At 42.4% G+C, this 24,626-nt stretch overlaps 1 protein-coding gene across 1 annotated transcript in view; it reads left to right on the top strand.

The window, feature by feature from the left end:
* hppy (MAP4K3-like protein hppy) overlaps positions 1-24,626 on the top strand; it is a 566,945-nt gene that overhangs the window by 83,486 nt on the left and 458,833 nt on the right. Inside the window, exons 6-7 of the mRNA XM_071686180.1 lie at positions 12,931-13,140; positions 22,631-22,780. Coding sequence (XP_071542281.1) covers positions 12,931-13,140; positions 22,631-22,780 — 360 coding nt within the window. The remainder of the gene's footprint in view (positions 1-12,930; positions 13,141-22,630; positions 22,781-24,626) is intronic.

Below are 24,626 nucleotides of genomic sequence, written 5' to 3'. Positions count from 1 at the left end.
ACACATGTACATACATACACTTCCACACACACACTTATACTTACCTATACATTTCAATGAATACATATATATACATACAGTATATATTTTTTTTTTCTTGCTTTGTCGCTGTCTCCCGCATTTGCGAGGTAGCGCAAGGAAACAGACGAAAGAAATGGCCCAACCCACCCCCATACACATGTATATACATACGTCCACACACGCAATTATACATACCTACACAGCTTTCCATGGTTACCCCAGACACTTCACATGCCCTGATTCAATCCACTGACAGCACGTCAACCCCGGTATACCACATCAATCCAATTCACTCTATTCCTTGCCCTCCTTTCACCCTCCTGCATGTTCAGGCCCCGATCACACAAAATCTTTTTCACTCCATCTTTCCACCTCCAATTTGGTCTCCCACTTCTCCTCATTCCCTCCACCTCTGACACATATATCCTCTTGGTCAATCTTTCGTCACTCATTCTCTCCATGTGCCCAAACCATTTCAAAACACCCTCTTCTGCTCTCTCAACCACGCTCTTTTTATTTCCACACATCTCTCTTACCCTTACGTTACTTACTCGATCAAACCACCTCACACCACACATTGTCCTCAAACATCTCATTTCCAGCACATCCATCCTCTGCGCACAACTCTATCCATAGCCCACGCCTCGCAACCATACAACATTGTTGGAACCACTATTCCTTCAAACATACCCATTTTTGCTTTCCGAGATAATGTTCTCGACTTCCACACATTCTTCAAGGCTCCCAGGATTTTCGCCCCCTCACCCACCCTATGATCCACTTCCGCTTCCATGGTTCCATCCGCTGCCAGATCCACTCCCAGATATCTAAAACACTTTACTTCCTCCAGTTTTTCTCCATTCAAACTTACCTCCCAATTGACTTGACCCTCAAACCTACTGTACCTAATTACCTTGCTCTTATTCACATTTACTCTTAACTTTCTTCTTTCACACACTTTACCAAACTCAATCACCAGCTTCTGCAGTTTCTCACATGAATCAGCCACCAGCGCTGTATTATCAGCGAACAACAACTGACTCACTTCCCAGGCTCTCTCAACCCCAACAGACTTCATACTTGCCCCTCTTTCCAAAACTCTTGCATTCACCTCCCTAACAACCCCATCCATAAACAAATTAAACAACCATGGAGACATGACACACCCCTGCTGTAAACCTACATTCACTGAGAACTAATCACTTTCCTCTCTTCCTACATGTACACATGCCTTACATCCTCGATAAAAACTTTTCACTGCTTCTAACAACTTGCCTCCCACACCATATAATCTTAATACCTTCCATAGAGCATCTCTATCAACTCTATCATATGCCTTCTCCAGATCCATAAATGCTACATACAAATCCATTTGCTTTTCTAAGTATTTCTCACATACATTCTTCAAAGCAAACACCTGATCCACACATCCTCTACCACTTCTGAAACCACACTGCTCTTCCCCAATCTGATGCTCTGTACATGCCTTCACCCTCTCAATCAATACCCTCCCATATGATTTACCAGGAATACTCAACAAACTTATACCTCTGTAATTTGAGCACTCACTCTTATCCCCTTTGCCTTTGTACAATGGCACTATGCACGCATTCCGCCAATCCTCAGGCACCTCACCATGAGTCATACATACATTAAATAACCTTACCAACCAGTCAATAATACAGTCACCCCCTTTTTTAATAAATTCCACTGCAATACCATCCAAACCTGCTGCCTTGCCGGCTTTCATCTTCCGCAAAGCTTTTACTACCTCTTCTCTGTTTACCAAATCATTTACCCTAACCCTCTCACTTTGCACACCACCTCGACCAAAACACCCTATATCTGCCACTCTATCATCAAACACATTCAACAAACCTTCAAAATACTCACTCCATCTCCTTCTCACATCACCACTACTTGTTATCACCTCCCCATTTGCGCCCTTCACTGAAGTTCCCATTTGCTCCCTTGTCTTACGCACTTTTTTTACCTCCTTCCAGAACACCTTTTTATTCTCCCTAAAATTTAATGATACTCTCTCACCCCAACTCTCATTTGCCCTCTTTTTCACCTCTTGCACCTTTCTCTTGACCTCCTGTCTCTTTCTTTTATACATCTCCCACTCAATTGCATTTTTTCCCTGCAAAAATCGTCCAAATGCCTCTCTCTTCTCTTTCGCTAATAATCTTACTTCTTCATCCCACCACTCACTACCCTTTCTAATCAACCCACCTCCCACTCTTCTCATGCCACAAGCATCTTTTGCGCAATCCATCACTGATTCCCTAAATACATCCCATTCCTCCCCCACTCCCCTTACTTCCATTGTTCTCACCTTTTTCCATTCTGTACTCAGTCTCTCCTGGTACTTCCTCACACAAGTCTCCTTCCCAAGCTCATATATATATGTATATATATATATATATATATGTATTGATTGAGAGGGTGAAGGCATGTACAGAGCATCAGATTGGGGAAGAGCAGTGTGGTTTCAGAAGTGGTAGAGGATGTGTGGATCAGGTGTTTGCTTTGAAGAATGTATGTGAGAAATACTTAGAAAAGCAAATGGATTTGTATGTAGCATTTATGGATCTGGAGAAGGCATATGATAGAGTTGATAGAGATGCTCTATGGAAGGTATTAAGATTATATGGTGTGGGAGGCAAGTTGTTAGAAGCAGTGAAAAGTTTTTATCGAGGATGTAGGGCATGTGTACGTGTAGGAAGAGAGGAAAGTGATTGGTTCTAAGTGAATGTAGGTTTGCGGCAGGGGTGTGTGATGTCTCCATGGTTGTTTAATTTGTTTATGGATGGGGTTGTTAGGGAGGTGAATGCAAGAGTTTTGGAAAGAGGGGCAAGTATGAAGTCTGTTGTGGATGAGAGAGCTTGGGAAGTGAGTCACTTGTTGTTTGCTGATGATACAGCGTTGGTGGCTGATTCATGTGAGAAACTGCAGAAGATGGTGACTGAGTTTGGTAAAGTGTGTGAAAGAAGAAAGTTAAGAGTAAATGTGAATAAGAGCAAGGTTATTAGGTACAGTAGGGTTGAGGGTCAAGTCAATTGGGAGGTAAGTTTGAATGGAGAAAAACTGGAGGAAGTAAAGTGTTTTAGATATCTGGGAGTGGATCTGGCAGCGAATGGAACCATAAAAGCGGAAGTGGATCATAGGGTGGGGGAGGGGGCGAAAATCCTGGGAGCCTTGAAGAATGTGTGGAAGTCGAGAACATTATCTCGGAAAGCAAAAATGGGTATGTTTGAAGGAATAGTGGTCCCAACAATGTTGTATGGTTGCAAGGCGTGGGCTATGGATAGAGTTGTGCGCAGGAGGATGGATGTGCTGGAAATGAGATGTTTGAGGACAATGTGTGGTGTGAGGTGGGGTGATTGAGTAAGTAACGTAAGGGTAAGAGAGATGTGTGGAAATAAAAAGAGCATGGGTGAGAGAGCAGAAGAGGGTGTTTTGAAATGGTTTGGGCACATGGAGAGAATGAGTGAGGAAAGATTGACCAAGAGGATATATGTGTCGGAGGTGGAGGGAACGAGGAGAAGTGGGAGACCAAATTGGAGGTGGAAAGATTGAGTGAAAAAGATTTTGTGTGATCGGGGCCTGAACATGCAGGAGGGTGAAAGGAGGGCAAGGAATAGAATGAATTGGATCGATGTGGTATACCGGGGTTGACGTGCTGTCAGTGGATTGAATCAGGGCATGTGAAGCGTCTGGGGTAAACCATGGAAAGCTGTGTAGATATGTATATTTGCGTGTGTGGACGTATGTATATACATGTGTATGGGGGTGGGTTGGGCCATTTCTTTCGTCTGTTTCCTTGCGCTACCTCGCAAACGCGGGAGACAGCGACAAAGCAAAAAAAACAAGAAAAAAATACATTTTTTTTTATTTATGCTTTGTCACTGTCTCCCGCGTTTGCGAGGTAGCGCAAGGAAACAGACAAAAGAAATGGCCCAACCCACCCCCATACATATGTACACACACACACGCCCCCACACGCAAACTTACACACCCATACACCCCAACGTACACATATATACACACACACAGACATATACATATATACACATGCACACAGTTCACACTGTCTGCCTTTATTCATTCCCATCGCCACCCCGCCACTCTTGGAATAACATCCCCCTGCCCCTCATGTGTGCGAGGCAGCGCTAGGAAAAGACAACAAAGCCCCCATTCGCTCACACTCAGTCTCCAGCCGCCATGCAATAATACCCGAAACCACAGCTCCCTTTCCACATCCAGGCCCCACAGAACTTTTCATGGTTTACCCCAGACGCTTCGCCTGCCCTGATTCAATCCATTGACAGTACGTCGACCCCTGTATACCACATCGATCCAGTTCACTCTATTCCTTGCCCGCCTTTCACCCTCCTGCATGTTCAGGTCCCGATCACTCAAAATCTTTTTCACTCCATCTTTCCACCTCCAATTGGGTCTCCCACTTCTCCTCGTTCCCTCCACCTCCGACACATATATCCTCTTGGTTAATCTTTCCTCACTCATTCTCTCCATGTGCCCAAACCATTTCAAAACACCCTCTTCTGCTCTCTCAACCACGCTCTTCTTATTTCCACACATCTCTCTTACCATATTATTACTTACTCGATCAAACCACCTCACACCACATATTGTCCTCAAACATCTCATTTCCAGCACCTCCACCCTCCTGCGCACTACTCTATCCATAGCCCACGCCTCGCAACCATACAACATTGTTGGAACCACTATTCCTTTAAACATAACCATTTTTGCTTTCAGAGATAATGTTCTCAACTTCCACACATTCTTCAAGGCTCCCAGGATTTTCGCCCCCTCCCCCACCCTATGGTTCACTTCCGCTTCCATGGTTCCATCCGCTGCCAGATCCACTCCCAGATATCTAAAACTCTTTACTTCCTCCAGTTTTTCTCCATTCAAACTTACCTCCCAACTGACTTGACCCTCAATCCTACTGTACCTGATAACCTTGCTCTTATTCACGTTTACTCTTAACTTTCTTCTTTCACACACTTTACCAAACTCAGTCACCAGCTTCTGTAGTTTCTCACATGAATCAGCTACCAGCGCTGTATCATCAGCGAACAACAAGTGACTCACTTCCCAAGCTCTCTCATCCCCACCTGACTGCATACTTGCCTCTCTTTCCAAAACTCTTGCATTCACCTCCCTAACAACCCCATCCATAAACAAATTTAACAACCATGGAGACATCACACACCCCTGCCGCAAACCTACATTCACTGAGAATCAATCACTTTCCTCTCGTCCTACATGTACACATGCCTTACATCCTCGATAAAAACTTTTCACTGCTTCTGACAACTTGCCTCCCACACCATATATTCTTGATACCTTCCACAGAGCATCTCTATCAACTCTATCACATGCCTTATCCAGATCCATAAGTGCTACATACAAATCCATTTGCTTTTCTAAGTATTTCTCACATACATTCTTCAAAGCAAACACCTGATCCACACATCCTCTACCACTTCTGAAACCACACTGCTCTTCCCCAATCTGATGCTCTGTACATGCCTTCACCCTCTCAGTCAATACCCTCCCATATGATATACCAGGAATACTCAACAAACATATATTCATGTACATAGTTCATACTTGCTGCCTTTATTCATTCCTGTTGCCACCCCACCACACATGAAATGACAACCCCCTCCCCCTGCATGCACGTGAGGTAGCGCTAGGAAAAGACAACAAAGGCTACATTCGTTCACACTCAGTCTCTAGCTGTCATGTATAATGCACCGAAACCACAGCTCCCTTTCCACATCCAGGCCCCACAAAACTTTCCTTTGTTTATCCCAGACGCTTCACATGCCCTGGTTCAATCTGTTGACAGTATGTCGACTCTGGTATACCACATCGTTCCAATTCACTCATATTACTTGCACGCCTTTCACCCTCCTGCATGTTCAGGCCCCGATTGCTCAAAATCTTTTCACTCCATCTTTCCACCTCCAATTTGGTCTCCCACTTTTCCTCGTCCCCTCCACCTCTGACACATATATCCTCTTGGTCAATCTTTCCTCACTCATTCTCTCCATGTGACCAAACCATTTCAAAACACCCTCTTCTGCTTTTTCAACCACACTCTTTTTATGACCACACATCTCTCACCCTTTCACTACTTACTGGATCAAACCACCTCACTCCACATATTGTCCTCAAACATCTCATTTCCAACATCTATAGCCCACGCTGCCTTGCAACCATATAACATTGTTGGAACCACTATTCCTTCAAACATGCCCATTCTTGCTTTCCGAGATAATGTTCTCGCCTTCCACACATTTTTCAGTGCTCCCAGAACTTTTGCCACCTCCCCTACCCTGTGACTCACTTCCACTTCCATAGTTCCATCCACTGCCAAATCCACTCCCAGATATCTAAAACATGTCACTTCCTCCAGTTTTTCTCCATTCAAACTTACCTCCCAATTGACTTGTCCCTCAACCCTACTATACCTAATAACCTTGCTCTTATTCATATTTATTCTCAGCTTTCTTCTTTCACAGACTTTACCAAACTCAGTCACCAGCTTCTGCAGTTTCTTACCCGAATCAGCCACCAGCGCTGTATCATCCAGCGAACAACTGACTCACTTCCCAAGCCTTCTCATCCACAACAGACTGCATACTTGCCCCTCTCTCCAAAACTCTTGCATTCACCTCCCTAACAACCCCATCCATAAACAAACTAAACAACCATGGAGACATCACACACCCCTGCCCCAAACTGACATTCTTTGAGAACCAATCACTTTCTTCTCTTCCTACTCGTACACATACCTTACATCCTTGATAAAAACTTTTCATTGCTTCTATCAGCTTGCCTCCCATGTCATATATTCTTAATACCTTCCACAGAGCATCTCTATCAACTCTATCATATGCCTTCTCCAGATTCATAAGTGCTACATACAAATCCATTTGCTTTTCCAGGTATTTCTCACATACGATCTTCAAAGCAAACACCTGATCCATACATCGTCTACCACTTCTGAAACCACACTGCTCTTCCCCAATCTGCTGCTCTGTACATGATTTCACCCTCTCAATCAATACCCTCCCATATAATTTCCCAGGAATACTCAACAAACTTTTTTTTTTTTTTTTTTTTTGCTTTGTCGCTGTCTCCCGCGTTTGTGAAGTAGCGCAAGGTAACAGACGAAAGAAATGGCCCAACCCACCCCCATACCCATGTATATACATACGTCCACACACGCAAATATACATACCTACACAGCTTTCCATGGTTTACCCCAGACGCTTCACATGCCCTGATTCAATCCACTGACAGCACGTCAACCCCGGTATACCACATCGATCCAGTTCACTCTATTCCTTGCCCTCATTTCACTCTCCTGCATGTTCAGGCCCCGATCACACAAAATCTTTTTCACTCCATCTTTCCATCTCCAATTTGGTCTCCCACTTCTCCTCGTTCCCTCCACCTCCGACACATATATCCTCTTGGTCAATCTTTCGTCACTAATTCTCTCCATGTGCCCAAACCATTTCAAAACTCCCTCTTCTGCTCTCTCAACCACGCTCTTTTTATTTCCACACATCTCTGTTACCCTTACGTTACTTACTCAATCAAACCACCTCACACCACACATTGTCCTTAAACATCTCATTTCCAGCACATCCATCCTCCTGCACACAACTCTATCCATAGCCCACGCCTCACAACCATACAACATTGTTGGAACCACTATTCCTTCAAACATACCCATTTTTGCTTTCCGAGATAATGTTCTCGACTTCCACACATTCTTCAAGGCTCCCAGGATTTTCGCTCCCTCCCCCACCCTATGATCCACTTCCGCTTCCATGGTTCCATCCGCTGCCAGATCCACTCCCAGATATCTAAAACACTTTACTTCCTCCAGTTTTTCTCCATTCAAACTTACCTCCCAATTGACCTCAACCCTACTGTACCTAATAACCTTGCTCTTATTCACATTTACTCTTAACTTTCTTCTTTCACACACTTTACCAAACTCAGTCACCAGCTTCTGCAGTTTCTCACATGAACCAGCCACCAGCGCTGTATCATCAGCGAACAACAACTGATTCACTTCCCAAGCTCTCTCATCCCCAACAGACTTCATACTTGCCCCTCTTTCCAAAACTCTTGCATTCACCTCCCTAACAACCCCATCCATAAACAAATTAAACAACCATGGAGACATCACACACCCCTGCCGCAAACCTACATTCACTGAGAACCAATCACTCTCCTCTCTTCCTACACGTACACATGCCTTACATCCTCGATAAAAACTTTTCACTGCTTCTAACAACTTTCCTCCCACACCATATATTCTTAATACCTTCCACAGAACATCTCTATCAACTCAATCATATGCCTTCTCCAGATCCATAAATGCTACATACAAATCCATTTGCTTTTCTAAGTATTTCTCACATACATTCTTCAAAGCAGACACCTGATCCACACCTCCTCTACCACTTCTGAAACCACACTGCTCTTCCCCAATCTGATGCTCTGTACATGCCTTCACCCTCTCAATCAATACCCTCCCATATAATTTACCAGGAATACTCAACAAACTTATACCTCTTTAATTTGAGCACTCACTTTTATCCCCTTTGCCTTTGTACAATGGCACTATGCATGCATTCTACCAATCCTCAGGCACCTCACCACGAGTCATACACACATTAGATATCCTTACCAACCATTCAACAACACAGTCACCCCCTTTTTTGATAGATACCACTGCAATACCATCCAAACCCGCTGTCTTGCCTGCTTTCATCTTCCGCAAAGCTTTTACTGCCTCTTCTCTATTTACCAAATCATTTTCCCTAACCCTCTCACTTCACACACCACCTCGACCACTCTGTCATCTAACACATTCAACAAACCTTCAAAATTCTCACTCCATCTTTTTCTCACTTCACCACTTCTCGTTATTACCTCCGCATTAGCCCCCTTCACCGATGTTCCCATTTGTTCTCTTGTCTTACACACTTTATTTACCTCCTTCCAAAACATCTTTTTATTCTCCCTAAACTTTAATGACTCTCTCTCACCCCAACTCTCATTTGCCCTCTTTTTTACCTCTTGCACCTTTCTTGTGACCTCCTGCCTCTTTCTTGTATACATCTTCCAGTCATTTGCACTATTTCCCTGTAAAACTTGTCCGAATGCCTCTCTCTTTTCTTTCACTAATAATCTTACTTCTTCATCCCACCACTCACTACCCTTTATAATCTGCCCATCTCCCACGCTTCTCATGCCACAAGCATCTTTTGCGCAAGCCATCACTGCTTCCCTAGATACATCCCATTCCTCCCCCACTCTCCTTACAGCCTTTGCTCTAACCTTTTTCCATTCTGCATTTAGTCTCTCCTTATACTTCCTCACACAAGTCTCCTTCCCAAGCTCACTTACTCTCACCACTCTCTTTACCCCAACATTCTCTCTTCTTTTCTGAAAACCTCTACAAATCTTCACCTTCGCCTCCACAAGTTAATGATCAGACATCCTCCAGTTGCATCTCTCAGCACATGAACATCCAAAAGTCTCTTTCGCGCACCTATCGTTTAACACGTAATCCAATAACGCTCTCTGGCCATCTCTCCTACTTACATATGTATACTTATGTATATCTCTTTTTGATCCAGGTATTCCCAATCACCAGTCCTTTTTCAGCACATAAATCTACAATTTCTTCACCATTTCCATTTACAACACTGAACACCCTATGTACACCAATTATTCCCTCAACTGCCACATTACTCACTTTTGCATCAAGTCACCCATCACTATAACCCAATCTCGTGCATCAAAACTACTAACGTGTACACTCACTCAGCTGCTCCCAAAACACTTGCCTCTCATGAGCTTTCTTCTCATTCCCAGGTGCATAGGCACCAATAATCACTCATCTCTCTCCATCCACTTTCAGTTTTACCCAAATCAATCTAGAGTTTACTTTCTTACACTGTATCACATACTCCCACCACTCCTGTTTCAGGAGTAGTGCTACTCCTTCCTTTGCTCTTGTCCTCTCACTAACCCCTGACTTTACTCCTAAAACATTCTCAAACCACTCTTTCTCTTTACCCTTGAGCTTTGTTTCACTCAGAGCCAAAACATCCAGGTTCCTTTCCTCAAACATACTACCTATCTCTTCTTTTTTCTCATCTTGGTTACATCCACACACATTTAGACACCCCAATATGAGCCTTCGTGAAGGATGAGCACTCCACGTGTCATTCCTTCTGTTTCCCTTGGGGATAGGGGAGAAAGAATACTTCCCACCCATTCCTCACATGTCATAAAAGGCGACTAAAGGGGACGGGAGCGGGGGCTAGAAACCCTCCCCTCCTTGCATTTTAACTTTCTAAAAGGGGAAACAGAAGAATCACACGGGGAGTGCTCATCTTCCTCGAAGGCTCAGATTGGGATGTCTCTTTCATCTGTTGATCGTTTATTCTTTCCTTTGTCATTGTATCTATATCCATAAATCTACTCATCTTCTCTGTCATTCAATATGATAAAATGGTAGTGAAACCAGCCTATTATATTACTGGAACAGATGTCTTGTATTCCTTCATTTTTTTTCTTGAGCTTTAGTTAAATAAAGGTGATTTAGCTATTCTTGGTAGTCTGTTCCTGGCACTACCTTGCTAATGCAGGAAATGGTAATAAACCATGAAAATATCTTCCAAAAATTCATAAAGAATTTATATGTCCTCAGCTGGTTTTTGGTTATTGTGTTTTCCCTAATGCTGTATAATGTCTCATGCATGGTTAACTCATTTGTTTTTAAAAGTGAAGTTCTTTATCTCAGTCATGTTATGTGATTTTACAATCACTTTATTCTCATTCCTGTTTTGACCTTTATATGGATTGGATCTTAAATGAAAAGAAATTTCTCTGCTCTGGTGGTTTCTGAAATGTTCATAATCTTCGCAATAATTCCTTGAGTTCTCATTCTATCTTGTTTTCTTGTTTTCATTTGCCATATGTGTTTCATGTTCTTCCCAGTATTGGTTCATACCATCACAAGTACAGGTACACCACCGATTTTCTGGCAACTGATGGTTCGGCACCTCCTTTAGTCTGGACAAAATTACGTGGGTGAACTTGAGATTTCTGCGGCCACCAGACTAGTTTACTGGGTGGCCACAGATGGCATTGTGTGTAGGGCATGCTCATTTACATTCTTTACCCTGCACTTGGTGGTGATACTGCAGTTCTGTGAGATTCTTAGCTTATTTTGCATAAATTCAATCCTAGCTAAGGCTTCTAAGACATGTGAGAGTGTCAGTCGTGGTGTCAGACTTAAACACCAGTCCATATTGATCCAAGATAAAGTAGAACTGTTGAAAAAAATGGACTGTGCTGTTTTGGTGTGTAAGCTGTGTGACATCTACAGTATTGGTTCATCAACTTTTTATGATATAAAGGAGCAAAGGGAGAAAATATTGAAATTCTATGCAGACAGCAATTCCAAGAAGCAAATGACAGTTTGATAAACTATGAAAGATGTAGCATGATAATGGACTAGGCTAAGTTGTTCCTTAAAGAACTTAAATTACAACATGAGCATGACTATAGTGAAGGATGGATTCAAAGATTCAAGAAGCGTCATGGAATTTCCATGAATAATCTGTGCAGAAAAAAGCGCTCTGCCAACCACAAAGGAGCTGCTGAGTATGTGGACAAATTTGCAAAACTCATAGTTGACGAGCACCTCAGTCCTGGGCAGGTGTAAAATGTATTCCATTTATTTATTTGATTTACTGTTAGTATTTGTTTAATTTAAGTTTCTAGCAGTCCATGGTATACTTTAGACACATGGGAGATGTATAATTTGTGGGTGAGAGGTGTGCTGATGAATTATTATTACATGACCATGGTTGGTCCGGCAAAATGGTTAATTTGGCAGGGCTTTGGAACCAAGAGTGCCAGAAAATTGGTGATGTACCTGTATTGCTTTTTTTGGTGAATGGTGGTATGAGTTTTTATGATTATATTTCAGCTTTTCGTGATTTCATTTTTGCTTTGCATCTTTGATTTTTATATTTCTGTCTTTTTTCTAGAGTGTTTTTTTTTTTCCAGAGGAGGAGAAAGAGGGCAAAGGGAAAGGATTTGGGGATGATGAAAGGGGAGGAGGAGGAGGTACTATCACAACAAGAAACAGTATCAATGGAAAATTAATATGAGTGATGTCATGGATACCTCTTTTGATATTAACAGAGGACAGAAAAGCATTAATGCCTAGAAAATAGATGAAAATGATGATAAGCACTTATTTTCATCATTATTATCATAAATGTAATTTAAAAGGCAGTAAACAGTAGATAACTCTCCATCGTCATGCTCTTATGTTATAACTTGTGGAAGGAACTGATCTAGGAGAGAAAAGAAAAGTAAGTTGTGAAAAATGAAAACACATTTTCCCCTGAGGCTGTATCTCACAAGCAGGTTTCCTGGTTGTTGTCCACCCTACCTCCTCTCTTTTGAAAAACTTTTTTTAAGTGATGGAAGTAATCATTTGGGTAAAGTCCCTGTTCTGAAGAACTGTGAGGTGGTCAGTCTGGTGTAGCCTGACAGCTTGGAGGATAGTGACTGCTGATTGGAGGGTATTGATCCCTGAGTGAGCTAGAGCCATGAACTTCCTATTGGAAGGTTAGCAAAGGATTAGAGGCATTAAACTCACTAGAGGGTATGTAGTTATAGATAGGCTTCTACCCAGAGATCATAGAGATTCTCTCATAGCTTGCAGGACACCACCCTAGAGAGAAACAGATTTTTGTTCTTCAAAAATAGTTTTGTACTGGATATTGGTTTTTAATTGTGGATATTAATTTTTAGGTTGCAGCAGTAGAGAGGAAGGGAGGCTACAATCAACTCTGTGACATCTGGGCTGTTGGAATTACAGCTATTGAACTCGCAGAACTTCAGCCACCAATGTTCGATCTCCATCCAATGCGAGCACTTTTTCTTATGTCTAAAAGTGGATTTAAACCACCAACGCTAAAGGATAAGTCTAAGTGGACACAAAATTTTCACCATTTTGTAAAGGTGAGTTGTGATATTATGATTAGCAAGATAGATTCTGGGATATGTTCTTCAGAAAAGTTTTGATGAAAGTGGATTTGTTACAAGATTTTCTGTATTGAGAAACACACCACAGACACATATGACAGTGACCTGTAAAGACAATAGGCAGCATAGACCTCATGTGAAATGGGGAATAGATGGTAGCAGTCACTGCTTTCTCCTTAGCCAGCTGTTTGATTCATATGTATTATGAGCCAAGTTGTCATGCATCCACTCATTGCCATGGGTAATTGTTAGCTCACTGGATCTCATGCTGCAATATTATAGTTATTTGTCTATCATGTTAGTATGGTATTTAAGTAGAATTACACTTATCAAGTACAGAAGAATTGTTTTAGCTTTTTTCACTGAATGAAGGAGATTTTGCCCATTGCAGTGATTGTTCTATTTTGTTTTCCTGACATAAAATGTTATGAGGAAAGCTTCAGAGCATTTAAGAAGGGAACAAATGGGAACTTCAGTGAAGTGGGCTAATGGGGAGGTGATAACAAGTAGTGGTGATGTGAGAAGGAGGTGGAGTGAGTATTTTGAAGGTTTATTGAATGTGTTTGATGATAGAGTGGCAGATCGGTCGAGGTGGTGTGCAAAGTGAGACGGTTAGGGAAAATGATTTGGTAAACAGAGAAGGGGTTATAAAAGCTTTGCGGAAGATGAAAGCTGGCAAGGCAGTGGATTTGGATGGTATTGCAGTGGAATTTATGTAAAAAGCGGGTGACTGTATTGTTGACTGGTTGGTAAGGTTATTTAATGTATGTATGACTCATGGTGAGGTGCCTGAGGATTGGCGGAATGCTTGCATGGTGCCATTGTACAAACGCAAAGGGGATAAAAGTGAGTGCTCAAATTACAGAGGTATAAGTTTGTTGAGTATTCCTGGGAAAGTATATGGAAGGGTATTGATTGAGAGGGTGAAGGCATGTACAGAGCATCAGATTGGGGAAGAGCAGTGTGGTTTCAGAAGTGGTAGAGGATGTGTGGATCCGTGTTTGCTTTGAAGAATGTATGTGAGAAATACTTAGAAAATCAAATGGATTTGTATGTAGCATTTATGGATCTGGAGAAGGCATATGATAGAGTTGATAGGGATGCTCTGTGGAAGGTATCAAGAATATATGGTGTGGGAGGCAAGTTGTTAGAAGCAGTGAAAAGTTTTTATCGAGGATGTAAGGCATGTGTACGTGTAGGAAGAGAGGAAAGTGATTGGTTCTCAGTGAATGTCGGTTTGCGGCAGGGGTGCGTGATGTCTCCATGGTTGTTTGATTTGTTTATGGATGGGGTTGTTAGGGAGGTGAATGCAAGAGTTTTGGAAAGAGGGACAAGTATGCTGTCTGTTGTGGATGAGAGAGCTTGGGAAGTGAGTCAGTTGTTGTTTGCTGATGATACAGCGCTGGTGGCTGATTCATGTGAGAAACTGCAGAAGCTGGTGACTGAGTTTGGTAAAGTCTGTGAAAGAAGAAGCTGAGAGTAAATGTGAATAAGAGCAAGGTTATTAGGTACAGTAGGGTTGAGGGACAAGTCAGTTAGCGAGGTAGCGTTAAGAACAGAGGACTGGGCCATTGAGGGAATATCCTCACCTGGCCCCCTTCTCTGTTCCTTCTTTTGGAAAATTAAAAAAAATTGAGAGGGGAGGATTTCCAGCCCCCCGCTCCCTCCCCTTTTAGTCGCCTTCTACGACACGCAGGGAATACGTGGGAAGTATTCTTTCTCCCCTATCCCCAGGGATATATATATATATATATATATATATATATATATATATATATATATATATATATATAGGGTGGGGGAGGGGGCGAAAATTTTGGGAGCCTTGAAAAATGTGTGGAAGTCGAGAACATTATCTCGGAAAGCAAAAATGGGTATGTTTGAGGGAATAGTGGTTCCAACAATGCTGTATGGTTGCGAGGCGTGGGCTATGGATAGAGATGTGCGCAGGAGGATGGATGTGCTGGAAATGAGATGTTTGAGGACAATGTGTGGTGTGAGGTGGTTTGAGCGAGTAAGTAACGTAAGGGTAAGAGAGATGTGTGGAAATAAAAAGAGCGTGGTTGAGAGAGCAGAAGAGGGTGTTTTGAAATGGTTTGGGCACATGGAGAGAATGAGTGAGGAGAGATTGACCAAGAGGATATATGTGTCGGAGGTGGAGGGAACGAGGAGAAGAGGGAGACCAAATTGGAGGTGGAAAGATGGAGTGAAAAAGATTTTGAGTGATCGGGGCCTGAACATGCAGGAGGGTGAAAGGAGGGCAAGAAATAGAGTGAATTGGAGTCATGTGGTATACAGGGGTTGACGTGCTGTCAGTGGATTGAAGCAAGGCATGTGAAGCGTCTGGGGTAAACCATGGAAAGCTGTGTAGGTATGTATATTTGTGTGTGTGGACGTGTGTATGTACATGTGTATGGGGGGGGGGTTGGGCCATTTCTTTCGTCTGTTTCCTTGCGCTACCTCGCAAACGTGGGAGACAGCGACAAAGTATAAAAAAAAAAAAAAAAAAAAAAAATATATATATTATATATATATATATATATATATATATATATATATATATATATGTATACATTGAAATGTATAGGTATGTATATTTGCGTGTGTGGGGGTGTATGTATATACATGTGTGTGTGTGGGTGGGCTGGCCCATTCTTTCGTCTGTTTCCTTGTGCTACCTTGCTAACGCGGGAGACAGCGACAAAGCAAAATAAAAGTGAAAATAAAAAATAATGTGGGTATGCTTTTCTGAAGTTTAAGACTTTACAAACTATGAAATTTTTTTTTTTTTGCCGCTGTCTCCCGCGTTTGCAAGGTAGCGCAAGGAAACAGACGAAAGAAATGGCCCAACCCACCCCCATACACATGTATATACATACACGTCCACACACGCAAATATACATACCTACACAGCTTTCCATGGTTTACCCCAGATGCTTCACATGCCCTGATTCAATCCACTGACAGCACGTCAACCCCAGTATACCACATTGATCCAATTCACTCTATTCCTTGCCCTCCTTTCACCCTCCTGCATGTTCAGGCCCCGATCACACAAAATCTTTTTCACTCCATCTTTCCACCTCCAATTTGGTCTCCCACTTCTCCTCGTTCCCTCCACCTCCGACACATATATCCTCTTGGTCAATCTTTCCTCACTCATTCTCTCCATGTGCCCAAACCATTTCAAAACACCCTCTTCTGCTCTCTCAACCACGCTCTTTTTATTTCCACACATCTCTCTTACCCTTACGTTACTTACTCGATCAAACCACCTCAAACCACACATTGTCCTCAAACATCTCATTTCCAGCACATCCACCCTCCTGCGCACAACTCTATCCATAGCCCATGCCTCGCAACCATACAACATTGTTGGAACCACTATTCCTTCAAACATACCCATTTTTGCTTTCCGAGATAATGTTCTCGACTTCCACACATTCTTCAAGGCTCCCAGGATTTTCGCCCCCTCCCCCACCCTATGATCCACTTCCGCTTACATGGTTCCATCTGCTGCCAGATCCACTCCCAGATATCTAAAACACTTTACTTCCTCCAGTTTTTCTCCATTCAAACTTACCTCCCAGTTGACTTGACCCTCAACCCTACTGTACCTAATAACCTTGCTCTTATTCACATTTACTTTTAACTTTATTCTTTCACACACTTTACCAAACTCAGTCACCAGCTTCTGCAGTTTCTCACATGAATCAGCCACCAGCGCTGTATCATCAGCGAACAACAACTGACTCACTTCCCAAGCTCTCTCATCCACAACAGACTTCATACTTGCCCCTCTTTCCAAAACTCTTGTATTCACCTCCCTAACAACCCCATCCATAAACAAATTAAACAACCATGGAGACATCACACACCCCTGCTGCAAACCTACATTCACTGAGAACCAATCACTTTCCTCTCTTCCTACACGTACACATGCCTTACATCCTCGATAAAATCTTTTCACTGCTTCTAACAACTTGCCTCCCACACCATATAATCTTAATACCTTCCATAGAGCATCTCTATCAACTCTATCATATGCCTTCTCCAGATCCATAAATGCTACATACAAATCCATTTGCTTTTCTAAGTATTTCTCACATACATTCTTCAAAGCAAACACCTGATCCACACATCCTCTACCACTTCTGAAACCACACTGCTCTTCCCCAATCTGATGCTCTGTACATGCCTTCACCCTCTCAATCAATACCCTCCCATATAATTTACCAGGAATACTCAACAAACTTATACCTCTGAAATTTGAGCACTCACTCTTATCCCCTTTGCCTTTGTACAATGGCACTATGCACGCATTCCGCCAATCCTCAGGCACCTCATCATGAGTCATACATACATTAAATAACCTTACCAACCAGTCAATTATACAGTCACCTCCTTTTTTAATAAATTCCACTGCAATACCATCCAAACCTGCTTCCTTGTCGGCTTTCATCTTCCGCAAAGCTTTTACTACTTCTTCTCTGTTTACCAAATCATTTTCCCTAACCCTCTCACTTTGCACACCACCTCGACCAAAACACCCTATATCTGCCACTCTATCATCAAACACATTCAAAAAACCTTCAAAATACTCACTCCATCTCCCTCTCACATCACCACTACTTGTTATCACCTCCCCATTTGCGCCCTTCACTGAAGTTCCCATTTGCTCCCTTGTCTTACGCACCTTATTTACCTCCTTCCAGAACATCTTTTTATTCTCCCTAAAATTTATTTTGATAATTACATTATCAGGAATAGTGGTAGATCTGTTCACTATATTACTCTGAATGTAGATTGATCATACAGTATGTAGATGACCCCGACTACGATGGATCAACTTACAATTTTTAAACTTTGTGGTGATTTTGTCCAACTGTAGCCTAATGTAAGTGTTCCAAGATTCTTTCAGGTGGGTTAGGCTAAGCTATGATGTTCAGTAGGTTAGATGTACAGTACTAAATGTATTAGATGTATTTTTGGGTTTCTCGGAATGTAATCCCATTGTAAGTCAGGGATCATCTGTATTTGAATTTGTTAAGAGTTTTCATACGTAGTTGCCATTTCCTGTGTTAGTGAGGTAGCGTGAAGGACAGAGGACTGAGCCTTAGAGGGAATATCCTCTTTTAGCTCCCTTCTCTTCCTTTTTTTGAAAAAAAAAATTTTGATTTTAGTAAAATTTTTATAAACATAGTCCAATCAGTAAGTTAAAGAGAAAGTGTGCTGGTGATTTAGGTTTGTTGTAAAATAGAAAATGATGGGCAGAAAACGTATTCGAGATACCAGTGAAATGTCATTGCATAAGGCATCAGTTTCCATCCTGGAACTATGTAAATCTGGTAAATTTTTTATGGTGTATTCCCAGAGTTTGTTGCTCTTGTTAATTAAAAACATAAGTTATTTATTCATTTATTTATATTGCTTTGTCGCTGTCTCCCGCGTTAGCAAGGTAGCGCAAGGAAACAGATGAAAGAATGGCCCAACACACCCACATACACATGTATATACATACACGTCCACACACGCAAATACACATACCTATACATCTCAATGTATGCATATATATACACACACAGACATATACATATATACACATGTACATAACTTATGGTGTCTGCCTTTAATCATTCCCATTGCCACCCCGCCACACATGAAATAACAACCCCCCTCCCCCCTCATGTGCACGAGGTAGCACTAGGAAAAGACAACAAAGGCCACATTCGTTCACACTCAGTCTCTAGCTGTCATGTAATAATGCACCGAAACCACACCTCCCTTTCCACATCCAGGCCCCACAGACCTTTCCATGGTTTACCCCACATGCTTCACATGCCCTGGTTCAATCCATTGACAGCACGTCAACCCTGGTATACCACATTGTTCCAATTCACTCTATTCCTAGCATGCCTTTCACCCTCCTGCATGTTCAGGCCCCGATCACTCAAAATCTTTTTCACTCCATCTTTCCACCTCCAATTTGGTCTCCCACTTCTCCTCATTCCCTCCACCTCTGACACATATATCGTCTTGGTCAATTTTTCCTCTCTCATTCTCTCCATGTGACCAAACCATTTCAAAACACCCTCTTCTGCTAACTCAACCACTCTTTTTATTACCACACATCTCTCTTACCCTTGCATTACTTACTTGATCGAACCACCTCACACCACATATTGTCCTCAAACATCTCATTTCCAGCACATCCACCGTCCTCTGCACAACTCTATCTATAGCCCATGCCTCGCAATCATATAACATTGTTGGAACCACTATTCCTTCAAAGATACCCATTTTCACTTCCGAGATAATGTTCTCAGATTCCGCACATTCTTCAACGCTCCCAGAATTTTTGCCCCCTCCCCCACCCTATGATTCACTTCCACTTCCATGGTTCCATCTGCTGCCAAATCCACTCCCAGATATCTAAGACACTTCACTTCCTCCAGTTTTTCTCCATTCAATCTTACCTCCTAATTGACTTGTCCCTCAACCATACTGTACCTAATAACCTTGCTCTTATTCACATTTACTCTCAACTCTCTTCTTTCACACACTTTACCAAACTCAGTCACCAGCTTCTGCAGTTTCTCACACAAATCAGCCACCAGGGCTGTATCATCAGCAAACAACAATTGACTCACTTCCCAAGCTCTCTCATCCACAACAGACTGCATACTTGCCCCTCTTTCCAAAACTCTTGCATTCACCTCCCTAACAACCCCATCCATAAACAAATTAAACAACCATGGAGGCATCACACACCCCTGCTGCAAACCTACATTCACTGAGAACAAATCACTTTCCTCTCTTCCTACACGTACACATGCCTTACATCTTCGATAAAAACTTTTCACTGCTTCAACAACTTGCCTCCCACACCATATATTCTTGATACCTTCCACAGAGCATCTCTATCAACTCTATCATATGCCTTCTCCAGATCCATAAATGCTACATACAAATCCATTTGCTTTTCTAAGTATTTCTTGCTTACATTCTTCAAAGCTAACACCTGATCCACACATCCTCTACCACTTCTGAAACCACACTTCCCCTCCCAATTTGATGCTCTGTACATGCCTTCACCCTCTCAATCAATACCCTCCCATAGAATTTCCGAGGAATACTCAACAAACTTATACCTCTGTAATTTGAGCACTCACCCTTATCCCCTTTGCCTTTGTACAATGGCACTATGCAAGCATTTCGCCAATCCTCAGGCACCTTACCATGAGACATATCTTTATATTTATTTATTTTGCTTTGTCGCTGTCTCCCGTGTTTGCAAGGTAGCGCAAGGAAACAGACGAAAGAAATGGCCCAACCCTCCCCCATACACATGTATACATACATACACGTCCACACACGCAAATATACATACCTATACATCTCAATGTACACATATATATACACACACAGACACATACACACAATTCACACTGTCTGCCTTTATTCATTCCCATCGCCACCTCGCCACACATGGAATACATGAGACATACATACATTAAATAACCTTACCAACCAGTCAACAATACAGTCACCCCCTTTTTTAATAAATTCCGCTGCAATACCATCCAAACCCGCCGCCTTGCCGGCTTTCATCTTCCACAAAGCTTTTACTACCTCTTCTCTGTTTACCAAATCATTCTCCCTAGCCCTCTCACTTTGCACACCACCTCAACCAAAACACCCTATATCTGCCACTCTCTCATCAAACACATTCAACAAACCTTCAAATTACTCACTCCATCTCCTTCTCACATTACCACTACTTGTTATCACCTCCCCATTACCCTCCTTCACTGAAGTTCCCATTTGCTCCCTTCTCTTACGCACTTTATTTACCTCCTTCCAAAACATCTTTTTATTCTCCCTGAAATTTAATGATACTCTCTCACCCCAACTCTCATTTGCCCTCTTTTTCACCTCTTGCACCTTTCTCTTGACCTCCTGCCTCTTTCTTTTATACACCTCCCACTCATTTGCATTATTTCCCTGCAGAATCGTCCAAATGTCTCTCTCTTCTCTCTCACTAATAATCTTACTTCTTCATCCAACCACTCACTACCCTTTCTAATCTGCCCACCTCCCACGCTTCTCATGCCACAAGCATCTTTTGCGCAAGCCATCACTGCTTCCCTAAATACATCCAATTCCTCCCCCACTCCCCTTACCTCCTTTGTTCTCACCTTTTTCCATTCTGTATTCAGTCTCTCCTGGTACTTCCTCAAACAAGTCTCCTTCCCAAGCTCACTTACTTTCACCAATGTCTTCCCCCCAACATTCTCTCTTCTTTTCTGAAAACCTCTACAAATCTTCCTTCGCCTCCACAAGATAATGATCAGACATCCCTCCAGTTGCACCTCTCAGCACATTAACAACCAAAAGTCTCTCTTTTGCGTGCCTATCAATGAACACATAATCTAATAACATTCTCTGGCCATCTCTCTTACTTACATATGTATACTTATGTATATCTCTCTTTTTAAACCAGGTATTGCCAATCACCAGTCCTTTTTCAGCACATAAATCTACAAGCATTTCCATTTACAACACTGAACACTCCATGTACACCAATTATTCCCTCAACTGTCACATTACTCACCTTTGCATTCAATTCACCCATCACTATAACCTGGTCTTGTGCATCAAAACCGCTATGACCCGGTCTTGTGCATCAGAACTACTGACACACTCACTCAGCTGCTCCCAAAACACTTGCCTGTCATGATCTTTCCTCTCATGCCCAGGTGCATATGCACCAATAATCACCCATCTCTCTCCATCCACTTTCAGTGTTACCCATATGAATCTACTTTCTTACTTTCTTACACTCTATCACATACTCCCACCACTCCTGTTTCAGGAGTAGTGCTACTCCTTCCCTTGCTCTTGTCCTCTCACTAACCCCTGACTTTACTCCCAAGACATTCCCAAACCACTCTTCCCCTTTACCCTTGAGCTTCGTTTCAGTCAGAGCCAAAACATGCAGGTTCCTTTCCCCAAACATACTACCTATCTCTCCTTTTTTATCATCTTGGTTACATCCACACACATTTAGACACCCCAATCTGAGCCTTCTAGGAGGATGAGCACTTCCCGTGTGACTCCTTCTTCTGTTTCCCCTTATAGAAAGTTAAAATACAAGGCAGGGAGGGTCTCCAGCCCCCCGCTCCCGTCCCCTTATGTCGCCTTCTACGACACGTGAGGAATGTGTGGGAAGTATTCTTTCTCCCCTATCCCCTATTCTAGCAACAATTCATTTCAGTGGAATAATACAATAGCTACTGTGTTAAGATTTAGTAAAGAGTGTCAAACAACACTGAAGGATTTATTAAAAAATCAAAGAAAATTGTTATCAAATATGTACTACCAGTAGGGGATATTCTCTATGAACTTTTCTGAGTTGAGATGACATGAAATTTTGTGGAATTGATTGGGCTTTTTTTTTTCTCAGTTGGCTCTGACAAAAAACCCAAAGAGGCGGCCAACAGCTGATAAGTTACTACTTCATCCTTTTGTAGCTGCAGATCTTCCCAAGTGGCTGGCAGTCGAACTTTTGCAAAAGGCTCACAATCCTCAGCATTCATTTCCACCTGAGTTGGAGGTAAGACATTTATAGAGCATCTTATATGTTATTTATATTGTTATTATACTTTATTGGTGTCTCCCGCGTTAGCGAGGTAGCGCAAGGAAACAGACGAAAGAATGGCCCAACCCACCCACATACACATGTATATACATACGCGTCCACACACGCACATATACATACCTATACATTTCAACGTATGTATACATATATATATATATATATATATATATATATATATATATATATATATATATATATATTTTTTTTTTCTTTTTTATACTTTGTCGCTGTCTCCCGCGTTTGCGAGGTAGCGCAAGGAAACAGACGAAAGAAATGCCCCCCCCCATACACATGTATATACATACGTCCACACACGCAAATATACATACCTACACAGCTTTCCATGGTTTACCCCAGACGCTTCACATGCCCTGCTTCAATCCACTGACAGCACGTCAACCCTGGTATACCACATCGCTCCAATTCACTCTATTCCTTGCCCTCCTTTCACCCTCCTGCATGTTCAGGCCCCGATCACACAAAATCTTTTTCACTCCATCTTTCCACCTCCAATTTGGTCTCCCTCTTCTCCTTGTTCCCTCCACCTCCGACACATATATCCTCTTGGTCAATCTTTCCTCACTCATCCTCTCCATGTGCCCAAACCACTTCAAAACACCCTCTTCTGCTCTCTCAACCACGCTCTTTTTATTTCCACACATCTCTCTTACCCTTACGTTACTCACTCGATCAAACCACCTCACACCACACATTGTCCTCAAACATCTCATTTCCAGCACATCCATCCTCCTGCGCACAACTCTATCCATAGCCCACGCCTCGCAACCATACAACATTGTTGGAACCACTATTCCTTCAAACATACCCATTTTTGCTTTCCGAGATAATGTTCTCGACTTCCACACATTCTTCAAGGCTCCCAGGATTTTCGCCCCTTCCCCCACCCTATGATCCACTTCCGCTTCCATGGTTCCATCCGCTGCCAGATCCACTCCCAGATATCTAAAACACTTTACTTCCTCCAGTTTTTCTCCATTCAAACTCACCTCCCAATTGACTTGACCATCAACCCTACTGTACCTAATAACCTTGCTCTTATTCACATTTACTCTTAACTTTCTTCTTCCACACACTTTTCCAAACTCAGTCACCAGCTTCTGCAGTTTCTCACATGAATCAGCCACCAGCGCTGTATCATCAGCGAACAACAACTGACTCACTTCCCAAGCTCTCTCATCCCCAACAGACTTCATACTTGCCCCTCTTTCCAAAACTCTATATATATATATAGGAAAGTGATTGGTTCTCAGTGAATGTAGGTTTGCGGCAGGGGTGTGTGATGTCTCCATGGTTGTTTAATTTGTTTATGGATGGGGTTGTTAGGGAGGTAAATGCAAGAGTCTTGGAAAGAGGGGCAAGTATGAAGTCTGTTGGGGATGAGAGAGCTTGGGAAGTGAGTCAGTTGTTGTTCGCTGATGATACAGCGCTGGTGGCGGATTCATGTGAGAAACTGCAGAAGCTGGTGATGGAGTTTGGTAAAGTGTGTGGAAGAAGAAAGTTAAGAGTAAATGTGAATAAGAGCAAGGTTATTAGGTACAGTAGGGTTGAGGGTCAAGTCAATTGGGAGGTGAGTTTGAATGGAGAAAAACTGGAGGAAGTGAAGTGTTTTAGATATCTGGGAGTGGATCTGGCAGCGGATGGAACCATGGAAGCGGAAGTGGATCATAGGGTGGGGGAGGGGGCGAAAATTTTGGGAGCCTTGAAAAATGTGTGGAAGTCGAGAACATTATCTCGGAAAGCAAAAATGGGTATGTTTGAAGGAATAGTGGTTCCAACAATG

Source organism: Panulirus ornatus, chromosome 41 (genome assembly GCF_036320965.1).
Source record: "Panulirus ornatus isolate Po-2019 chromosome 41, ASM3632096v1, whole genome shotgun sequence".
Lineage (NCBI taxonomy): Eukaryota > Metazoa > Arthropoda > Malacostraca > Decapoda > Palinuridae > Panulirus > Panulirus ornatus.
The sequence above is the reverse complement of the archived record's forward strand: the minus strand, read 5'-3'. Positions and strand labels throughout refer to the sequence as shown.